At 33.3% G+C, this 22348-nt stretch overlaps 1 protein-coding gene across 10 annotated transcripts in view; it reads right to left on the bottom strand.

Moving 5' to 3' along the window:
• Window positions 1-1697: 1697 nt before the first annotated feature.
• Window positions 1698-22348, bottom strand: part of LOC141450727 (NAD kinase-like) — a 189211-nt gene continuing 168560 nt past the window's right edge. For 7 of the 10 annotated variants that reach the window (XM_074121457.1, XM_074121450.1, XM_074121453.1 and 4 more), the window contains 9 exons: window positions 16847-16930; window positions 14961-15090; window positions 12874-13068; window positions 12692-12794; window positions 11784-11975; window positions 9393-9550; window positions 7782-7864; window positions 2189-2415; window positions 1698-2075 (listed from right to left, as the gene is read on the bottom strand). In XM_074121457.1, the coding sequence (XP_073977558.1) occupies window positions 2211-2415; window positions 7782-7864; window positions 9393-9550; window positions 11784-11975; window positions 12692-12794; window positions 12874-13068; window positions 14961-15090; window positions 16847-16930 (1150 nt within the window). In that variant the 3' untranslated portion in view covers window positions 1698-2075; window positions 2189-2210. Of the gene's footprint in view, window positions 2076-2188; window positions 2416-4123; window positions 4207-7781; window positions 7865-9392; window positions 9551-11783; window positions 11976-12691; window positions 12795-12873; window positions 13069-14960; window positions 15091-16846; window positions 16931-22348 lie in introns of those variants that run through there. The other 3 variants (XM_074121451.1, XR_012456270.1, XM_074121459.1) reach the window with 3 other exon arrangements.

Here is a 22348-nt window from a genome sequence, read left to right as displayed (position 1 = left end):
GTCTTCAAACTTGAATTGTTAACACAGAGAGTACGATTTATAATGTATTGAAAAAGACTTCAAAACATATTCATGGAAATGAAAATTTATAAATGAAAAAAGAAAACTGGCTAATAATCCAGTTTTTACTCTATTACTTTGTTAAATTTAAAACAAAAATTGAAAATGCATAATGTTGTAAACATAATGGAAAGTAAAAACAACTTTTTTTAATGTTGTAAAAGAAAATAAAATGTTCAGTAGTGAAATGAAAAAAAACAAAAAAAAAATGAATAAAAAAAATCAACTACTCATGAGCAATTTTGTGATCGATTTTTTTGTTTTTAAATCCTTACTTCGAGGATATCCTTAACTCCAACTACATGTGCTTCTTGCGACGAGTGGATGATACATGCTATACAATAGGATCATGATAAATTACCTGTATCATAAGATACAAGTTAATAATTCTAGTGAAAACAGTCTACAAATCAAGACAAGCTGTACTGCACAGTTCAGCAGCATCAACCTTTCTTTGAGACACGCATCTTGTTTTAGGTGGATGAATTTATAAAAACCCTTAGCAGAGAAGTTCTTTCAAATTTGTACACTAAAAGCAGTGTCAATTAACTTCCATTTCCTGAAAAATCTATGTAAGTTTCCAATAAGATAATTTAACTGCAACTTGTTTAGATAAGAAGTTCTTTCAAATTCGCACACTAAAAGCGGTGTCAATTCCCTTCTATTTCCTAAAAAAATCTATGTAAGTTTCCAATAAAATAATTTAACTGCAAATATACTGATGGACAAAATTAGCGCACCACTCAGTTTTTGTTTAGTTAAAATTAAATAAATTATTTTCCGCTTTTGTTTTGGACGTACATCACTTGTCTAAAGCAATTTAGGGAGACAAGAGGTCATTCAAGAAGAGATGTACAGCAGAGAGAGAGACGATAGGTACATCCGGCACCTGGCTTTACGAAACAGGAGCATAACGAGAAATGAGATATAAAGTCTCATAAGGCAAGTCCGAATTGTTTCCCATCTTCAGTAGGACTGTTAGAAGAAGACTTAATGAAAGTAACCCTTAGAGCCAGACATCCTGCTCGTGGCCCTCTCCTTACCACAGTTCACAAAATGAGCAGGCTTCAGTTTGCACGTGAACATGTGAATTGGATTTAAGACAACTGGAAGAGAGTTCTCTTTACAGATGAGGTGAGAATAGGCCAGAATTCTTCAGATGGCCGTAGTTACAAATGGCTTCTTTTTTCAGCCAACAATATTTTGAAAGTCCAAAATTTTCACAAATTGGAAATAAAAAAAAAAAATTAAGGGTGGTGCGTTAATTTGGTCCATCAGTGTAGTTTAGATAAGAAGTTCTTTCAAATTCGCACACTAAAAGCGGTGTCAATTCCCTTTTATTTCCTAAACAAATCTATGTAAGTTTCCAATAAAATAATTTAACTGCAACTAAAGTTTAGATTTTATTTGTGCATGCTAAACTGTCGATTTTTCTTAGATGTTGATTTAAAGTTGATTAGCGTCGACCTACATATTTATTCTAGGTCTTCAACGTTTACGGCTGTGGTTCTCTGCAGTCGACTTCATTTTTTTAAATAAAAAGATTCGTTAAAAATTGAATGTATAATACTTACAACAAATTTGCCTTTGAATATATATTTTAAAAATTGTTAGGGAATAATGAAAATATAACAGTATTAACATATAATAATAACACTTTAATAAAACTTACAATAAAAAAAAAAAAAAAACCATTTTATAACATAAAAATGTTTCTATAAAACTCAACTTCCGTTTTTTTTTTTACTTTTCATCAATATAACGCATACATTTAGTAATAAATAAATTTTTTATGCACAAATTATTACAGATTTATATAAAAATAATATATTTTGTACATATTCATTTTTTTTTTGTTTTTGCTTGCAGCTACCGCAATAAATTCATATTTACAGAATACGTTGATTATTATTGATTAATATTTTATTTTAAGGCTAAAATTCATCCCACCACCATCTTCAAGTATTTTGTAGGGGCTGCCCTTTATGCCAAAATGCATCTATTCTTCTTGGCATCTGAAACAATGTCACATACAAATTAAATCCATGAACTATCACCAGCTCAGGCACGTCCTTCACGCTATTTCGTCCACCAAATTACTATATGTATAATATTTTATTACACTTACTTGGCAAAACTTGCTCTAACGGCTAGCTATCCACTTGATCTTGCTGGTCAAAAGAATCCAGTGTATCGTTGGAGCTGGAATGAGTTAGATCACTTAATTCGTCCAAATGTTTCTGCCTTTTTCTAACATTCCAATGTAAACATTCAGCTAAAGAATCAAACCAATCGGAGATCTGATCTTGAGCACAAATTGAAGGCACAGGGTACACTGAAGTTGTCACGGTAAGGCTGGAAAAAAAATATTTAAATTAAAAAAAAAATAGAATTGAACGAGAGTATAAAAAAAAATAACTTATCGAACATACGAGTACATATGGTTAGGAAAAATAAAAATAGCAAAGATTAGTTTCTAGCAGAATGGAAAAATGAAGAGTCCTTTTAATTTGGGAAGTGAAGAAATACGTTCTTAATTTATTGAAAAAAAAAAAAAAACGATGGAAATGTTTCAAGTAATAATGACAATAAGAAGAAGAAGAAGCAGAATCATGCTATTGCTAAGAACATAGTTCCGATTAAGCTTCAAGCAAACAAACAAGGTTGAGAGAAAAAAACATTTATCGTTCACAATCGCTCAATTGGTGGCATTCAATTTGGTAGCTAACAGTTAGATTAGACTTCTTAAAAGCAAAGATATTTTATGATTCAAGAGCAATTTTTTTGTTTGTAACTTAAGCATACTCTGTGCATTCAAAAAAATGTGATATAAGTAGTTTTTAGTAATTGTAGATGTGGGTAAAGGGGTTGATTATAATGGATAATGGAGCAGCAAGGTCTCTCCACCCTTAGTATGCTAGAAAACCGGAGAAAATACATATGGAAGGGGTTTGAGACAAAATTAAAGCATGCTGATCTTAAGATAAGCAAGCCTAATGCTATGAACAGGACCAAAAGTCGCTTGGAACTGTTTACCACGTACAGCTCACCCGCAGAATGCCTTAAACTTTTTCCGCCAGCGTCACCCGAAGAAATCCGTTAGTGCAATTAGTGGAAAATCTAATTTTTCAAGTAAAACGCATGGCAGATGGCGAAAGTAATATGGCTATTGGTGGAGACTAGTTGCCACTATCGCTTATGTAGCTAAGGAGTGAAAAAGTAAAGGTTCGTTTCTACTAAATCACTAATGAAGTAATTTATTTAAACACCCTCTATATGGATAAGTTTTAACACGGAATACATACGATTTTACGTACAGATTGATAAGAATGTAAATACATATACTCTTGGTGAGCCGCGAAATTCGAGAAAGAACTTTGTTGTGCCGTGGGTAGGGGAAAAAAAAAGATTACGGATTTTAACAATAAACAGTAGTATCAGTACACAATACGATTCTAACATGTGTATAATATCAATAATAATGTATAAAATACTGAATTTAAAGAAAATTGGTCGATCAAACGTGTATAAGTAAATTTTCCAGTTTTGGGAAAACAAAAAAATTCTAAACAGTTTCTTTGAACTTTGACCTTAGGAAAATAAGCTTCAGAATTGCAATAAGAGTAAGTAGTCCAGCCAAAAATAATAATAACAGTCATGCTATCTATGAAAAAGGCAAAATACAGAAGAAAAAAAGAAATATATATGTGTATGTTAAAAATGAGTAAAGCTGACGTACACAATTTAAAGTTTATTTACATAAATAGGACGGAAAAGCTGGAGATACGGCTGAGAAAAATGATGTTTAGAAGATTTGCACATATATTTTTAAATGTTTGCATAAAAATAAGTATTGTTTTACTTAATTTACTGCTTCAATTTCCTCGAAGGTACTTGAAGCTACAAAAACTTCAAGGATTATAAACATTATGTTATGTAACATCTAAGAAACTAATATACAAACTGTATTTAAAAAAAAAAAAAAATTATATATCCTGTTTTTATTTTATTTATTTATTTTTTTGTAATAAAAAAAAAAAGAGGAAATGGAAATGATTCAGACCTATCTCCAACTTTGAACTCCTGTTGATTCCTTCCGTCAAAACTAACCCATCCTGTGCTCCTGGCATCAGCATTCAACATCACCTGTGAACATTGCCAGTCAGCCAGCATGAATGGACAGAGACGCCAGCATGCAACATGCACCAAAAACACACATACATACACACAGGGGGAGAAAACTTACACACTCAGTAAAAAAAAATTTAAAATAAAATAAAACGCATTCAATAGAATAATAATAATAATAATAAAAAAAGGTTTGCATGCATGCATTTATAAAAATTAGGTAGATTAAATTGATTTATGTAATTTAAGAATTATTATTTACAGATAATGTTTCTGTCTATCTAATAATAAGAGATCAACAGTTAACTTGGAGGTACTAAGAAACTAGAGTGTGTCCAACAACAGTCATATCCTGGTATAGTCACCTCAAAATTGCTAAAGAATATTCAAAACTTTAACAAAAATATACATATATTTTCATAGCCTCGTTCTCTTGGTCACCTATAAAGTAAACTTAAAGTACGTACAACTACAAATGGAGAGAAAAGATCAGATGAGTGTTTAGGGCATAGGATTCACAGAGCAAACGATTTCGCACCAAGACTGCTCTTAGATTTTTCTCTTCCTTAAGAGCGTCTTGAAGTTCACTCTCTCCGATGATGGACTCTGAAACGATAGAATCCGGAGACGAAAGTTTGCCAAAGTTCTAGAAAGGTTGCAATGTGGCAACTCCAACCCCCTCAGAAAATAAGCTTGTCTCAAGTTTTTCATGCTTAGATCGCAGGAAAAAAGTTTGAAAGGAAATTCTTGTGTTGGGGGGTAAGGATAAACGGGAATGGGATCCTGAATTTCTTTTTCAAAATAGCCCGATTTGATTTTGTACATTTCTATTTCCAAAGGAGTTCTTAAACTGAATTTTTTTTTGTTTCTCAAACCGGGACAATTTCGAGAGTATGTTCAAAACTCCTATACTATATGCCTACAATTGAAAAGGAGTAGTAGTGGAAAACAACTTTATAGTATTAATTTTTAGTTACTCTTAAATTCAAGAGGAGACTAATCTGGAAGATATATTATACTGGAATTAAGAAAAGCTAATCAAACTCTCAGACAGCTCTATCTTCTAATCTAATCCTCATAACACTTGACTTCTATACTCAAGACATAGCTGACGTAACACTTGTCCCCACACATTTATGGAGGCTATACGACTGCAATGAATAAGTAACGAAATTTCCCAAATAAAGGGCCATTCGGATGGGACAAATTCTTTCGAGAACTGGAAGTATATCAACAAAAAAAGACTTTAAAGGACAGCAAAACATCACAGAATTGGAGAAATCACAGAAAATGACGGCTGAAACCTAAACTACCACTGTCTTATTTTATATTTATTTATTTTTCCTTTTATATTATTTTTAATTGAAATATTCGGGAGCAAATAAACAAATGATAATTATTACTTAAAAAAAAAAAAAAATTAGTAAATTTCGTTGCTGATCTACGCTCTTACTGTACATTTACCGAATCGTTTTTCAGACCATTATTTATTATTAAGAATTCTTTTAAGGGTGCAAATATGCCTGGCAGGCTGAAAATTTATTTTATTTATGTTTTATTAACTTCTGCTTTTAGCGTTCAGCGTTTATGTTTTAACCTTTCGATTTTTATCTTATGACCGAGACAAAATGATAACTGGTCCAAGACCTTCAAAACGGGAGTTATGTGAAGGACAATTTATAATACTTTACCAAACAAGAATATGCCTTACGAGGGTCGTTTGAAAAGTCCGTGCAAAAATAAAAACTACTTAATTTTTTGGGGTAAACTTTTTTTATTTTTCAACATAGTCTCCTTTTAGGCTTATACACTTCGTCCAACGCTGCTCTAGTTTGTTGATCCCTTCCGAATAATAGGATTTGTCCAAGTCTGAAAAATAGCCATTCGTTTCTGCAATCACCTCCTCGTTTGAATAAAATCTTTTTCCCGCCAGCCATTTCTTCATATTGGGGAACAAATAGTAGTCCGAGGGAGCCAAGTCTGGAGAATAGGGGGGATGTGAAACGAGTTGGAACCCTATTTCCATTAATTTTGCGACCACAACTGCTGAGGTGTGAGCTGGTGCGTTGTCGTGATGGAAAAGGACTTTTTTGTGGGCCAATCGTGGGCGTTTTTCTTGCAGCTCGGTTTTCAAACGGTCCAATAACGATGAATAATATGCACCTGTAATAGTTTTACCCTTTTCCAGATAGTCGATGAGGATTATTCCTTGCGAATCCCAAAAGACAGTCGCCATAATCTTTCCGGCCGAAGGAATGGTCTTCGCCTTTTTTGGCGCAGATTCCCCCTTGGTAACCCATTGTTTAGATTGTTCTTTGGTCTCAGGAGTGTAGTGATGTATCCATGTTTCATGCACAGTGACGAAACGACGCTTAAAGTCCTGCGGATTCTTCTGGAACAGCTGCAAACCGTCCTTGCAACACTTCACTTCGATTTCGTTTTTGGTCAAAGTGTGAGCAATCGCGGCACCCATCTTGCGGATAGCTTTGTCATGTCCAAATGTTGATGCAAAATATTATGTACCCGTTCATTCGAGATGTCCAAAGCATTAGCAATCTCACGCACCTTCACTCTTCTGTCATCCATCAACATATCATGGATTTTATCAATGATTTCTGGAGTAGTAACCTCAACAGGGCGTCCAGAACGTTCAGCGTCACTTGTGCCCATAATGGCCACTCCGAAAATTTTGAAACCACTTATAAACTGTTCTAAATCGAAGGTGCAGAGTCACCATAATGTTTATCAAGCTTCTCTTTAGTCTCCTGAGGCGTTTTGCCTTTAATAAAGTAGTGGTTAATCAACACACGAAATTCTTTTTCGTCCATTTTTTTTGAAAATCACTCGACTTCCTCGATTCAAACGAATTCCAAACACAAAGAAATAGACCGATCTGGCTGAAATTTGGTGTGTGTTCTTCCAAGAGATGCTACTAACTAAACATAACCTCGATACGCGCCAGTGGTGCTATCTCTCTGACTTTGCACGGACTTTTCAAACGACCCTCGTACTTTACCCTATCCTATACGTAAGGGCACGAGCGAAACTATTAAGTAAACTGCAATCAATAAAGTTTCTTTGATTTTTTTTCTTGAATGCAATTCAAATTCCATAGCATGCAGTAAAACAGAAAACAAATTTCAGGTCTATTAAAAAAAATGATGGCTTAAGATAGATGCAAAAGTTAGTAGAGTCCTAAAAATTTCAACACATAGAAATAAACTCGTGGAAATAAGTAACAAAATAAAAAATTATAATCAGAATTTAAAATTTGTAATCAATGATAGATTATTTATCAAGATTATTCTCATTTTTACAGTTGTCGTACTAATCTAAAAAAATGAAAATAAACTAGATATGATGGAAATTAAAAAAAAAAGAGATTTAAAACTAGGAGAATTTAAAATAATAATATATCTGCAGCAAGAATTGGACAATAGATTTGTTTTAAAAGTAAGCAATAAGTAACCAGTACCCTGGTGGGTAGAGTAGCGTAAAACTAACAAGAACAACAAGGGGAAAAAACGTAATTTTTAGTAATCAAAAATATTTAAAAAAAAAGAAAAAAAAAAAAAGACACTTGTAAATCATACCTATCGCCGTGGTAAAGTTCCTGTCTGTTACGACCATCAAATGAAACCCAAGATGTATTTCGACTATCAGGAGACACCCGGATCTGAAACAACCACCAGGGTACCTTCCAACTACATTTGTATAATTTATTTTTTATTTTCTTTTATTATTTATTTATTTATTTTAATCTTTTAAATTAATTCTTATTAAAATTCTGAATAAAAATATGAATGATAATAATAAATAATTAAATATGTGACATTATAGGCTCTGAAATTTGCTAATCAAGAGAGCTCGCAGTTGTTAAAGATCTTGCGAAAGAAGAATGGAAACTACAGAAAGAGTTTTGATCAGATTCGTGATAGAGGTAACCTTGGAGTGGAAGATTAGCCTGTTTTGCAGCTTCTTGGTGCAGTGGCGTATGAGTGATAATCTCTTACTGGGAGGGGGGGGGGAAGATGGAAAGATTAAAGTTCTCCTTACTACTGTAAAATGTATCATTAGAAAGAGAACTTAGCCGATTCAAGTGGTAGTAAAATTTATACATCACATTCTAAGGGGTGCTTTAGCCTTAATGGGTATAGTATCAAATATCTAGCTTAGAGCATTCAAAAATCCAGCATTCCATTCATCAGAGACCGATTTACTTTACATTTAAACAAGAAATGTTTTTACTACACAGTAATCTGAGTACCTTCTTGTTCTATTTCTTCAAAAACATTATTTTCCTCACTTATTTTGAACCCTACTTTATTTCTACTTTGTTTTACTACTTTTTATTATAGTCGCAAGAATAGTTGATAAATTAAGAATTATGACAGCCGAACGGTTCAAGGAGTGGCGAGCAAAGCAGTTACAGTATTACCATATAATAGGTATTACAAGTGTTACGTCAGTACTGGGATCGAGTCTCACAAAACCTGGGTCTTGGATTTTATTTATTGTATCATTATGAGAAATTTTACTGATACTCCTTAAATTGATTGTTAAAAATGAAATCTTCATTAATATTTGCGTGTGCAGGCAAACTTTGAACATTTGTTTTTAGAAAAGCAAGATATAAAATTAAAATTATATTTAGAATGTCTACGGTAATTGTTTGCTTTCATGATAACACCGCTTTGGATCGCATTCTAATGCAACATTCAGATTTACATGTGAGCGAGCTAATATTACATGCTTTAAAATGAATAATATCCGTGCGTACGAGTAAGTGACCAGCTGGACCATGAATGTGTTAATAAAACTACAAAAAAAAAAAAAAAACGAATTGTGTGTACTGAAATTCAAATGAGGTGGTGCTCCGAATAATTGAAATCAAGTATTAAATGAATTATTCATTTTTAGAGTATTGAATTCTCATTATAAATAAACAAAAACATCTGTCATAAAAGATGTTCCAGATTATAAAATCAATTCAGCATCTTTACATGTCAATTACATAAATAAATAAAAAATAAAAAAACAAATTTACAATTAACAGCATTAAAAGGTTCAAAACCTTTTATTTAAAGCGCATTTAAAGAAATCAAATCATTTAACAATTTTCTGGCTTGCGAGAGGAAATTATAAAATACTACAATAACTAATAACTTTGTATTATTTTTTTAGAAAAAATATAATAGAAATACCTTTAGTTCGACGCCAGCTGGTACTACTATTGGTCGAAATGACAACGAATGAGGGCATATAGGTGTGACCATGATGGCGGGTACTGAAGGATGTATCATTGAGGCTCCAGCAGCTACAGCATAAGCTGTGCTTCCGGTGGGAGTTGATACTATAAGCCCTGGAAAATAAAAAAAGGAAATCTAGATGAAACTTAAAATAGTATACGAGAATTATAAGGTAAATTTGATTGATTTATTTTTTAAAATACGCACAAATGGTCCAGGCTAACTTGAAAGTTTTATGATCCAAGAATTTATAAAAAATTACATAAAAATAGATAAAATTATTTTCCTTCAAAGATATAGGCGAGGTTTTAGTCATATAGAAGGTTATGCTCGCCTATATGGTGGCACATTTGGTAGTGGTTTCGTTTCTGCTAGAATTTATCCAGACGTGCAGGCGCATACATCAGCAAAGATCTGAGGAGTGTCTTGAAGAGTAGTACGATGCAAGAGCGTTTGAGTGGCGCTTAAATGATAATGAATTCTTGTTGAAATTATGCGTAGATATATAGTGTCTCCAATAAAGTCTTGTGACGTTTACGGTTTCGTAGATGGGAATAATGGAAAAGCTAGGCGGGAGTATGCTAGATGTTTTCCTGACAGGGGTGTACCGAACGCTAAGACTATCGTGGAGTTGTACAGGCGGTCCGGTGAATTATTCCATCCACCATTATTTAATTTGGGGATTAGAGCGAATAATAAGTTTTCGGCTTATTCATTAGCTCTCTACAACCTCCTGTTCACGGCTTATTTATTAGCTCTTCACAAACTGATAATTCCAAAAGTTTATTTTGTAGTTCAAGAAAATCTGTGTTTTATTCACATTATTTAGCATATTTTTTTAATTAACTAAAGAATAGTTCACAGTTCTAAACTCGTTAAACGAAAATCCTTTCTTTCAAAATTGGTACCTAACATAAGCGATTTCTGCATCAATTTTTAAAATAACCACTGTTCAATTCCTTATCAATATCAATTCCTTTCGATAGGTGGTTGTTTGTAGATGTTTTTCAAGAGAAACTTATACATATTATATGTTACATTTACACATATAATATTTCATTTTAAACATATATAATATTTTTGAGAAAAATGAAAAAGTTTTTGGAAAAAATGAGAAACTTGCTATTTCTTATGTTTGGGTCACAATTTGAAATACTTAATATTATTATTTTGGAATATAAATTAGCTTATTTAAAAGGAAATTTAACCTTCTTTCTAATGAGCTTATTGAAATTGCTGTAGCTTTAATAGTTTCAGAAATATAGGCAACTGTTTGCTAAAAAGTAGTAATACCTTGAAAAAAACATAAAATTAAAAATATCTATAAAACGGAGCCGAATCGAGCCATAGTTTGTATGGAATTTTTTGTTGCAAATGATGCCCAGAATCGCCTCCCGATGTTACCGTAGTCTTATGCTGAACACCCTGTATATATGGCAGTAACAAAAACGAAATGAAAGTAATAACGTACAAAGATCATTAGAGAGGTCATACATTATTATTGAACTCTTCAAGTGAAAACTTTAGTTAATATATTTTTTTTTAATAGATAAACTTCTATAATCTAGCTGAAGGTTTTTGAAATTAATTCTTTTATATTGTTTATAAAATATTGAAACATTATGCTAGCCAAGGTAATCTATAACGGATTTATTTCTGATACAGGACCTTGTCTCTGTTTAGGATTTCATCATAATCTTTTTTACGTACAAATAGCTCTTATACAGAGCCTAGAGTAGCACAGACTCATTATCCTGATCTCTATCAGTATCTGATTGCAGTGTTTCCTCTTTCTGTTCTTCAATAGCCTTCTTCTGCAGTTTGAACATTATTTTCAGAGCAGCATCCCCATAATAGGAATGCTAATCAAGCCATCTGAAACTGGAACAATCCGTAATAAGCTATTTTAACAAAAATTTAGGTCCAATTTCTCGTAAAAACATATTTTGTTTTAGATAATTTGTATCTGAGAACATCTATATGATGTTTCCATGTCAATTTATAGCCTTCAAGTAATTTCCAATAATGTGAAAGCTGGCATGTTGGCAGTACTTCTTTCAGATAAGTTGCTGTTCATTCTTTTGTGCTCGTTAAAAAATCATATTATTCGATGCTACCCATTTCTTGGCTGTTACTATATTTATTTTTGTTACACAAGGAACGGTGTACACATTTTTGGCTAATTCTGTTCGGTTCTAATTCTGTAATACAACTTTTGACCTCTAACAGATGTTGTTTATCACTAAAACAAAAATCTCTACTAACAAAATGTAAACAAAAATGCTACATGAAACAATTATGCTGTATTAAAATTTCATACAAATAATATATGAAATTAAACCTTACCATCTCCTTGTACAGATGTTATATGTTTACCATCCAGAAAGAGGTCAATGTTTGAAAGATACGGTGACGGCCCTCGATCTACAACAACTTCATTAAGTACTAAGAGATTTGTCGGCGGTTTCTTGGCAGATTCTTCATTCTTTCGTACTATAATACATCTCAGTCGACTTCTTAGCGTTAATGCTGCATGTCCTTTAATATGGATAAAAAAAAATATATATGAAATCTTAAAGACGAAACCAAAGTAAAAAGTAGAATAATGCCTATTTATTTTTTTTAAAGACAGGCTGAATCACCAACCAAATTAGGTGTGGTCAGAAGCAGCTAGCAAACGTACTGTAATATATAATTTCTTAGATTAACCATTAAATAAAATTCAAAGCCTAAGACCGGGATTGAATCCAGCAGCTTTGTGAGTCTTAGCAAAATTTAAAACATAAAATTCTAAAATGAACAGCCTAAATTTTCAAACGATATCTATAAGCTCCAATTCTTCCCGTAGAGAGAAAAGGACAAGCCACTTCTTCAGAGAACGAGGCGTCCCTGTGGGCATCCCAGCCTAATAACACTTACACTATCATCGCTAAAATTTTTAATTATACACACAGTGATGTATGCACTGGTCCGCAGAGACGGTTGATGTACTATACATCAGCGCTTGGGTTTAGCGAACCCACAGGCAAAAGTGTACACCTCACTTGCACTCATCTCACTCGTACTTATCTCACTCGCACTCATCTCACTCGCACTCATCTCACTTGCACTCATCTCACTCGCACTCATCTCCCTCGTATTCATTCATACATACAATTACACATTTTTTCTGATAACTAGTAGATTTAGCGTTACGGCCAAATCTAATCTAATTCTAAGCTCTAATTCGTCATAATAACCATAATTGCTCTTACCTTCCAATACATTAGTAACTTGTTCTTGAAAATTATCAAATTGAAATGGTGTTAGAAAACCAAGAGAGCCCAAATGAAAAGCCATAACAGGTGGCACAGATTGCTGGAAAATTTGTAATTAAATCATTATTTAATTATTATTTTGTCACAATACCAAAATTCTGAAAAAAAAAAAAAATTACCTGAAACAGTAGACTGGCATAAAGTAAAGTACCATCACCTCCCAGACAGATGATAAAATCAATTTTATCCGTCAAATCATCTTTTCCATCTCTGAAGGTCATCAGTTTCTCCTTTATATTGCCGAAATCACCGTTGCCCAATAGCAGAGGATCTTCCATTACAGACTGTTCAACGAAAACCACCATCTGTTTTTCCTAAAAGTAAAATTAACTTTATTAGTTTAGACATATAAATAGTTTTAGACCAAAATGAGATCTGTGCTTTTCTGAAAATATTTTTCACAACTGTTTTTTTTTTTGAAGCTCCTCAGGGAAATAGTTTTCCAGGTTTTTCTTTAAACTCTTTAAACGCAACTCCATGAATTGACACATTTTTCCTAGGAAACTTCAATTAAGGTGGGGGTTAAAGTTAAGGCCCTCCTCTAAAATGTAGTTTTACCATAATTTAGCGGTCATTACTACACTTAGCCTGACGTAGAGCAGTCTCTACAGAGAGGGGATTTTATACTTCGCAAGACACTTCCTTGAGAATGAAATTTAACTTTGTATTTTCACACACACTTTTACTTTTACTTTAAAGCATTTTACCTGGGAAATTCCAAAAAACTTCAAAATTTTTTTTTATAACATAATAAACATTTGTTACAAGTTAGTGCAGTACCCTTAAATGATATTTTAATGCGAAGCTTTATTTCTAAACCCACCATTCCTTCAGGAGTACTTCGACAATAATTTTCCTCCGAAAATGTTTTAAAATAAAATTTATTGAAAAAAACAAACAAAAACTGATAATAAGGTTCGGAAAAGTTGCTTCTGGTAGCCATTTCTTGAACATTGCATTTTCTCTTTACTAACTGGCTTCCTAATTACGTTGCAATTATGATCACCTTTTTTTTTGTAAATCATTATGCAAGCACAACCAGGTAGGTACCAACTGAATTTTGTAGTTGTTGGTAGTTGCTACTACTTAACTGGTGATATTAGTTAATAAATTATTATTGCAGTTGGCCTGCAAAGCTAATTTGCAGACCAACTGCAAAGCTAATATGCAGACCTGCAAAGCTAATTTGCAGACCAACTGCAAAGCTAATATGCAGACCTGCAAAGCTAATATGCAGACCTGCAAAGCTAATTTGCAGACCTGCAAAGCTAATATGCAGACCTGCAAAGCTAAGATGCATTGTGTGCTACTGGGTTCGATTCCCCTGGTCTTAGGCCATGGATTTTATTTAATGGTTAATAAAAGAAATTTATAGTAAAGTATGTTTGCTAGTCGCCTCCGTCCACGACACCTAATTTAGTAGTTGGACGTTAAGCCCTGCCTGAAAAAATAGGCGATTACTTTACTTTACTTTAATTTATTATTGCAGTTAACTTATAATTTTTAGTTAACCTAAGCCCAACTCATAGTACAGGATTTTTTTGTTTGCCTTTTTTTTGGCATTGGCTTTCGCCGTACAGCCAGCATCGTCTAGGTGCTTATCACTAGAATATCACTCACTCTCCATTCTTACTTATAAATACATTCGCTTCACACATTCATCCCTCTACTATATACAACTATTTACCTACAAACTTACAACTAATGGATGGATCAGTACTCTATATTCCTGCCATCCTTACAGCTTAACCGAAATTAAAATCACGTAATCCTTCTTTAATCATTTTATAACTTTATCATTCTATAACTTTTAAATACTTTCATATTTCATTGCTAGCTCTGCCACAGATTTAAACACATACATAGATGTTGGTGGAGAATATTATGTCTTCGCAGCGAAATGGTGCATCTAAATACCAGTATAAGTCGTCAAACATTCGTTTCCTTTCTACCACATAACGTGGACATATCATTATTATATAGTACAGGATTATGGAACAGTATAATGCTGGGTGAAATCTAGCATTTTTCAAAAAGCCTTCTTAGATTTCACTACAGTTTATTGGCAATAATCATGCAGTGCTATTTTTCTTTAAATTTGGTATTTTTTTAGCTTTTTTTGAGAAAAGCAATTTTATTGTCTGAATTTCATTCAGTTTCCCTTCTTGTTTTTTTGGTTACTTGTGTAATGATTTTTTATAGTTACCTGAATCAGCCAATGGACCAGCTGAACAAATGGCTGCAAAACTGAAACATCTCGCACTTTCTTGATTACAAGAACAGTTAACGGCGGTTTGTACCATGTGAGCCTCTGACTGGCTGGATCCTGAATAGTTCTAAAACAATAAAAATTTATTAAATTAAATATAATTTTCAAAGAAAAACAAAATTTTCATTAAATTGAAATTTAAAGCATTTCCGCGTTTTTTTTTTTTTCCTCACTCACTTCTTTTCATCGATAACCATTTCCGGAGAGGAAAGCAAAAAAAATGCTCCTCCAAGTTAAACAACACAAAATTAAACTACATAATGTACAAAGACATGGAAGATATTCAGTAACCTCAGCTCTATGTACTTATTTACAAACAATAAAATGAATTGAAAACAGTTTCCCATAGTTATTGTTACCGTGATGAATAATTTGGATAGAAAAAAAATAATAATAATAATAAAAGTCGCATTAAATAATGGAGAGCTCACTATAGAAATGTAAATGGTATACACTGATTATACATTATTATTTTTGGTAGTCAATTAAGTTGATTTTTAACTTTCATAGCACCATCCGGTTTTGGATTACCATTTATCGTCAGAACTTGATTCATCCGTATGATGTAGAGATTTTGTCTTCCGCTTCTAGAACACTCTAAATCTACAGGGTGGGGCAAAAGGTATGAACCGGGTTTTAAAGGGATGTAAAACAAAAACAATTCAACTTACAGAAATTATGTTTATATTGTTTAATTCAGTACAGAATCTAGTTTTTTTACATCAAGTTTGAAAGATGATATCACGTAGGTGGCGGCCGTCAGCCGCGTGATGCACTTTTGAAGGTGAATTCTGAAGTTTTCAACCGCTCTTCTGCACATTTCGATGGGTATTGCCGTAACTTCCTCTCTCTGATTCTGTCCTTAAGTTCTTCCTGGGTATGTATGTGGACGATGTTTAAAAACTTTTTTCTTTATGTAACCCCCCAAAGAAAAAAAATCACAAATGCTCAAATCTGGTGAGCGCGCAGGCCACTCCACGTCACCCCTCAAAGAGACGAGGCGCTGGGGGGAAACACTTGCCTCAATCTCGGCCATTGAAATCCTAGCAGTGTGGGATGTAGCCCCGTCCTGTTGGAACCAGATGTCTCCCAAGATTAGTTGCTTCACTCAATTCTTCCAGCTCAGGTTCAAAAAAAACTCTTCCAACATTGTCACATAGCGCTCAGCGGTGACAGTGACGGTTCGCATTTGTGACTTTTTTTGTTTTTGGGGGTACATAAAGGAAAAAGTTTTTAAACATCGTCCACATACCCAGGAAGAACTTAAGGACAGAATCAGTGAGGAAGTTACGGCAATACCCATCGAAATGTGCAGAAGAGCGGTTGAAAACTTCAGAATTCGCCTTCAAGAGTGCATCACGCGGCTAACGGCCGCCACCTACGTGATATCATCTTTCAAACTTAATGTAAAAATCTAGATTCTGTACTGAATTAAACAATATAAACACAATTTCCGTGAGTTGTATTATTTTTGTTTTACATCCCTTTAAAACCGGTTCATACCTTTTGCCCCACCCTGTATTTAGAATGTGATACTGTGGTGTATATGATTTTTATTTAGTTCGGGAAGGGATGTTTGTTTTGATTAGTTAATGTACGACTTTTCTCGTTACAGAGAACTTCTAAGTCAATAAGAGGGGGCTTTATTGGCAAGTCTTACAAAAAAAAAGTTACCAGTAACTGAAACAGGAGGAGCCTGGTTAGCCCATAGCGGTGAGTGAAGTTGGACAATTATTTTTTTAATGTTATCCAACACTGTAAAAGATCCAAACCATATTTTTCATGAATTATTTTAATTCCCTTTTTTAGAGCAGTTTACTTACATGACCATTGCCGGATTTTTCAGAATACGACCACACGGGCCGAATTGCGGAACTGGGCTGGGCGCATTCAGCGATCTTGTCCGCCTGTAAACAAACAAACAAAGAAGGTTATTATTTTTTTATTATTATTAATAATTAATCTAGTTTGTTAATATTAAATATTAATATAGTTTTCTTCAATTACATTGTTAATCTAGGAGTTCTCCCTACAATGTTATATATTTTATTTGTTTATCCTCTTATTGAAATCTACACCTGTACCTACAGGGTACAAGTAAATGTGATGAATGTATATAAATAGCGTGGCAGATGTGAATGACGGTCATCCAGTGATGGCCGCCATTAGTCACCCAGTTGGTCATGGGGCCAACGGCGCCTCAGCGGTCTTCGAGGAGTCTTGGAGGGTAGCTTAGTTGAAGACAAGTTTGCAGCTAAAGGATTGGGATGATGAAATGAGAGTTTTTGATGAAAATTTTTTATATCGCATTTTGGCAAGTTCTCGGAGATGAGAGGGAATTTGGAGATCTGTATGTATTGTGTATGGTTGCTAACATAGATTGGGAGCGTCTACTATGCGGCGGAGTATTTTGGATTGGAGTGTTTTTGCAGTCTATTGATGTTTGATTTTTTTAGCTGTTCCGGTAAAGTTCGAGTCCGTAAGTGTCCCATATTGGCAGTGAGAAGAGCTGTATAGAGTCGTCGTTTGTTCTGTAGTGAGAGTTTTGAGCGTTTGTCGAGTAGTCTGGCTAGAAGTTTGTATCGTTTTTTTTAGTTCGGTACGTTTAAGTCTCATACGGGGGTTCCAGGTAAGTCTCTTGTCTAGGTACATTCCAAGGTACCGCACATGGTCGGCTGGTGGGATAGTTATATATTTAAAATACAAAATAAATATACATATTTTTAGTTGATTTATACAACTTCTTTACAACAAGTACTCAATTAAAGGGGGCTACAATTAATTAAAGTTTGAAAATTAATGAACTATAATTACAAATATTACTTATTTGTTATTAACTATGTGATTTGTGCTCACTTAAGACGAATTCAAATTATAACAGTAAAAGACCCAACTCTAACGTTCACTTTTTCCTCCTTAATGTGCGAGTGGATGTGATTTTATTCAGAATAAAGATAAATCACAAGAATAATTTGGAATAGAGCTAAAATGAAAAAGCCTTTCTAATACTAACTATGATGAGATACATCTTTTATTATTCTAACAGAAACATATTTATGGGTGATAAAAGGACAGCTTAAGGGTCTGTAACAACTAATACGATCTCGTATATTCTAAAAAATATGATACTAGTATTAATGAAATGTTGGGTACTTGCTGATTTGTGTACCATTTTGGCGTTTAATCAACCCTTATACTTAACTTTTAAAACAGTAAGATTTTGTTAAGCAGATTATAACTAAGATTTGATAAAGAATAAATCATTTATCTAGGTAAATAACTAGTTGTAGTTTAACGTTACTAACGCTGGTGATGAATTTAGAGAGGCTGTGCCCTATTTATCTATATCTGAGCTAGTGAGATTTTCAGTTCAGCAAGGAGATGAAAGTAAAATGTAGATAATAAGATGAAGAGTAGGGCATTGGGACTTTCTCCATTGGTAGCATCAAATTACTCACTAACTCGTAAGCAACAGAGTTGCTCACTCACTTGAAGACACCATTAGTAAGAAAGAGCCCTAGAGTTTGTTCTTAAAGTGTTATTTCGGGGTATTGTTGTTAGTAATAGTTGAATTTCTTTTTAAAAAGTTTACGTAAGAACTTTGTCAATCTTAGTAAGAGAAATTCTTGTAAGAAATGATCACATCAGTTTTAAAGTTTTCAAGTGACATTCAAACATGAGAATGCAAGAAATAAATTCAATCATTCTTTTATAATTATAACCTTCCAATAATTGGTTTTTAATGTTTCCTTTAAGAAATAAAGAGGAAACGAAATTTTACGAGGCTAATTGTACGTCTGTGAATGATTAAATAACAGATGGCCTTGCAGTTTTAACGTGAATTTCTATTTTCCAACATGCACATACATACACTAAAACAAACTTCATGCATTATGAACACGCCATGTTCTTTTCTAAACGAAAATTACCTTCTTCTTAATTATTGGAAAGTCTAAATATTATTTCTCTGAAAACTAATTGTGTTACATTCTGACAATGGCCTCATTATTTCTGGGAAAATATAATTTTCCCGTTAAGAATGGTTAAATTACGCCATATTTCAAAGTGAAATTTTTAAAATTAGCCTTTATTACTTAAGAAGGGAAATTCATTCGTGAGTAAAAATTTTAATGTGTAATATCTTTCTTTTCCAAAGTACGAGTATGTTAAAAATAAGAATTAATTTATCAGCGTTTATTTATGCTACAAACAGCGCTTTAGCGCTATAAGTAACAGTGATAATAGAGTAACAAATGATAAGTAACGAGTGGAGAAGTTACCGCAGTGGTAACATTAGACTGTTAGTCCACTCTCTTCACTGGTGAGGAGATCACGAGGCCACCACTGTCTTTTAAGACGTCTTCTCCGGGTTATCAGGAAGAGTTCTAGAAGAAAGATTTTGAGTTATAGGATTTATATGAGATTGCAGGTTGAAGTGGACTTTTCTGTATCGCGTTTTAGCAAAAGGAATGTTAAGGTCAGTGAGTATAGTCCAGGTTAGGAGACCTGAAAATGGAGCGTTTACTTATAGTTCGAAGTATTTTAGATTGTAGCGATTGAATCCTTTGGAGATTGGAGCGTTTGGTTGAACCCCGCAGCTCTATTCTACAAGTCCAGATGGGTTTTAAAAATAGAAGCATAAATCAGTCTTTGGTTGTCCAGAGAGAGAGAGTTTTGATCTATCGTCTAAGAGTCTTTTAAGTAGTCGATAGCCGTCTGTTTAGTTCTGTTCTTTTTAAAGTCTAGTGTGGAGGTTCCAAGAAAGTCTTAGGTCTAAGTAAAGCCCAAGGTACCCTGCAACGGTTTTCCTTATACAAAAAAAAGGGGGCACAAAATAGTACACAATCTACGACTACATTTCCTAGGAAGCGATCTCTCTCTTGCCTAAAAGGCAGACATATACCTAAAGATGGCAGCGTCGAAACAAGGGACTATGGGGCGAAACTAGTCACAGAACATCTGGCGGTCATTTGGAAAGCCTCTAGAGGCAACCGGGTAGATGAGGCAATCGACCAAGTGAGAAAGAATTATATATATATAAGTATATATATATAAAAGAATTATATAAGAAAATATATATATTTTCCAAAAAAAAAGAGAACAAGCTCAGAAATAAAATAAAAAGAAAAGCCAAATCTTCTAGCTAGTGGTCATCTATCAAGATTAAGATGGAGTAACCATGGAGATGACACGTAATCTCTTTCTCTCTAGATTCGTGAACTGCACATCTTAACATATCAGCCTGTAGAATAGATGGATGCCCTGTAGTTCCCTTCAAGGCCCAATCATAGATCATATATTTCTCTTACAATTGCCAAGGTTTTCCTTAAAATATCGCATTTTTACTAAGTGTTTGACCGGCGGCTTTACTACAGCTGATGGCCATAAAACGACTAAAAGGAAGTGCCCCTCTAGTTCTTGAAACCACCTTTCAAGTCCAGATGGCGAAGTTTAGAGGAAATGATGCGCCATAAATTAAAATAAATAACTTCCATTTAATTTGTTTTTATTTCAATTTATTAAAAAAAATAAATATTAGCGTCACCTCATATTTACAACTAGAATTTATCTGTTATAGGGTTAGTATCAATAAAGATAAGAGAGCACAGATTTGATATAACCACATTCACAAATATAGGTCGCTCTACATATATTCTCTCCTACTAACGTCTTTATTACCATTACTGGGTGACGATTCTTAAGCTTGACTGGAAGAGCGGAATAGTTTCTATTGCCAACGGTTCGCTGAAGATCTGATGATTGTAGTCGGAGAGCACTTTGTGCGTTCTGTTTCAGGGATTCACCCAGGGAAAGAAGAAAAACCAGATTCAGGTTAGCCAATGTACAGTGAGACTGGAAACAGAAAACGTGGTGCTTACAGGAAGTACATGCACTGCAGAATAATGCCATAATCAGCGTGCTTAGCCAGTCATACTAAGATTATGCGCATGAGTAAATAGTTAATTCATCACTTTGTTGGCATTTTTTATAACATTTCATATAGTTTCATATCTTACGCACTATTTTTAATCGCTTCACATTTCCACACTTGTAACAATAATTACAATTACTAGTATTTGACTTTATTTGAACTATGGTGTCACGTATTATTTAAATGTAAAAATAATAATAATAACACCTCGATATCTCTCTTCCAATTGATTAGATTTCAATCATATCTTTACCAAACTGTAGAGATAATTTGCTTAATAACTGATATAAATGGCAATCTTCTAGTGATAATAGTTAAGGAGATAATGAAGTTAAATTTAAAAGGTTTTCAAATACGTTCAAACTTCAAACCTCTGTATCTCTTTTGACACTGACGTGAATTCATTGAATTCTGTACCAAAATCTAGAGAAAAGGTTGCTCTATAACAGATATAAATGGCAATCTTTTAGTGATAATAGTTAAAGAGATAATGAAGTTAAATTTATTGAGGTTAAATTTTGGTGGTTTTACAACTAGTTGAAATTTCAAACCCTTTTTTCTCTCTTTCTACTGTACAGAATTTAATTAGTTTCATACCGAATTGTAGAGAATACATAGCTCTATAACTGACACAAATCGCATAGTTTTAGTAGCAATAGTTAACGAGATAAAGAAGGTTAAATATTGGAGGTTTTGCAACTAGTTCAAAATTCAAACCTTTATTTCCCTTTTTCTACTGTACAGAATTTAATTAGTTTTATACCGAATTGTAGAGAATACACAGTTCTATAACTGACATAAATAGATGGTTTTAGTAGCAATTGTTAACAAGATATAGAAGGTTAAATATTGGAGGTTTTGCAACTAGTTCCAAATTCAAACCTTTATTTCCCTTTTTCTACTGTACAGAATTTAATTAGTTTTATACCGAATTGTAGAGAATACACAGTTCTATAACTGACATAAATAGATGGTTTTAGTAGCAATTGTTAACAAGATATAGAAGGTTAAATTTTGGTGGTTTTACAACTAGCTGAAATTTCAAACCATTTTTTTTCTCTTTCTACTGTACAGAATTTAATGCGTTTTATACCAAATTGTAGAGAATACACAGCTCTATAATTGACATAAATCGCATTGTTTTAGTAGCAATAGTTAACGAGATATAGAAGGTTAAATTTGGGTGGTTTTACAACTAGTTGAAATTTCAAACCATTTTTTTTCTCTTTCTACTGTACAGAATTTAATGCGTTTTATACCAAATTGTAGAGAATACACAGCTCTATAATTGACATAAATCGCATTGTTTTAGTAGCAATAGTTAACGAGATATAGAAGGTTAAATTTGGGTGGTTTTACAACTAGTTGAAATTTCAAACCATTTTTTTTCTCT

Source organism: Rhodnius prolixus, unplaced genomic scaffold, assembly GCF_049639745.1.
Source record: "Rhodnius prolixus isolate KJV_2025 unplaced genomic scaffold, Rpr scaffold_8, whole genome shotgun sequence".
Classification (NCBI taxonomy): Eukaryota; Metazoa; Arthropoda; class Insecta; order Hemiptera; family Reduviidae; genus Rhodnius; species Rhodnius prolixus.
The sequence above is the reverse complement of the archived record's forward strand: the minus strand, read 5'-3'. Positions and strand labels throughout refer to the sequence as shown.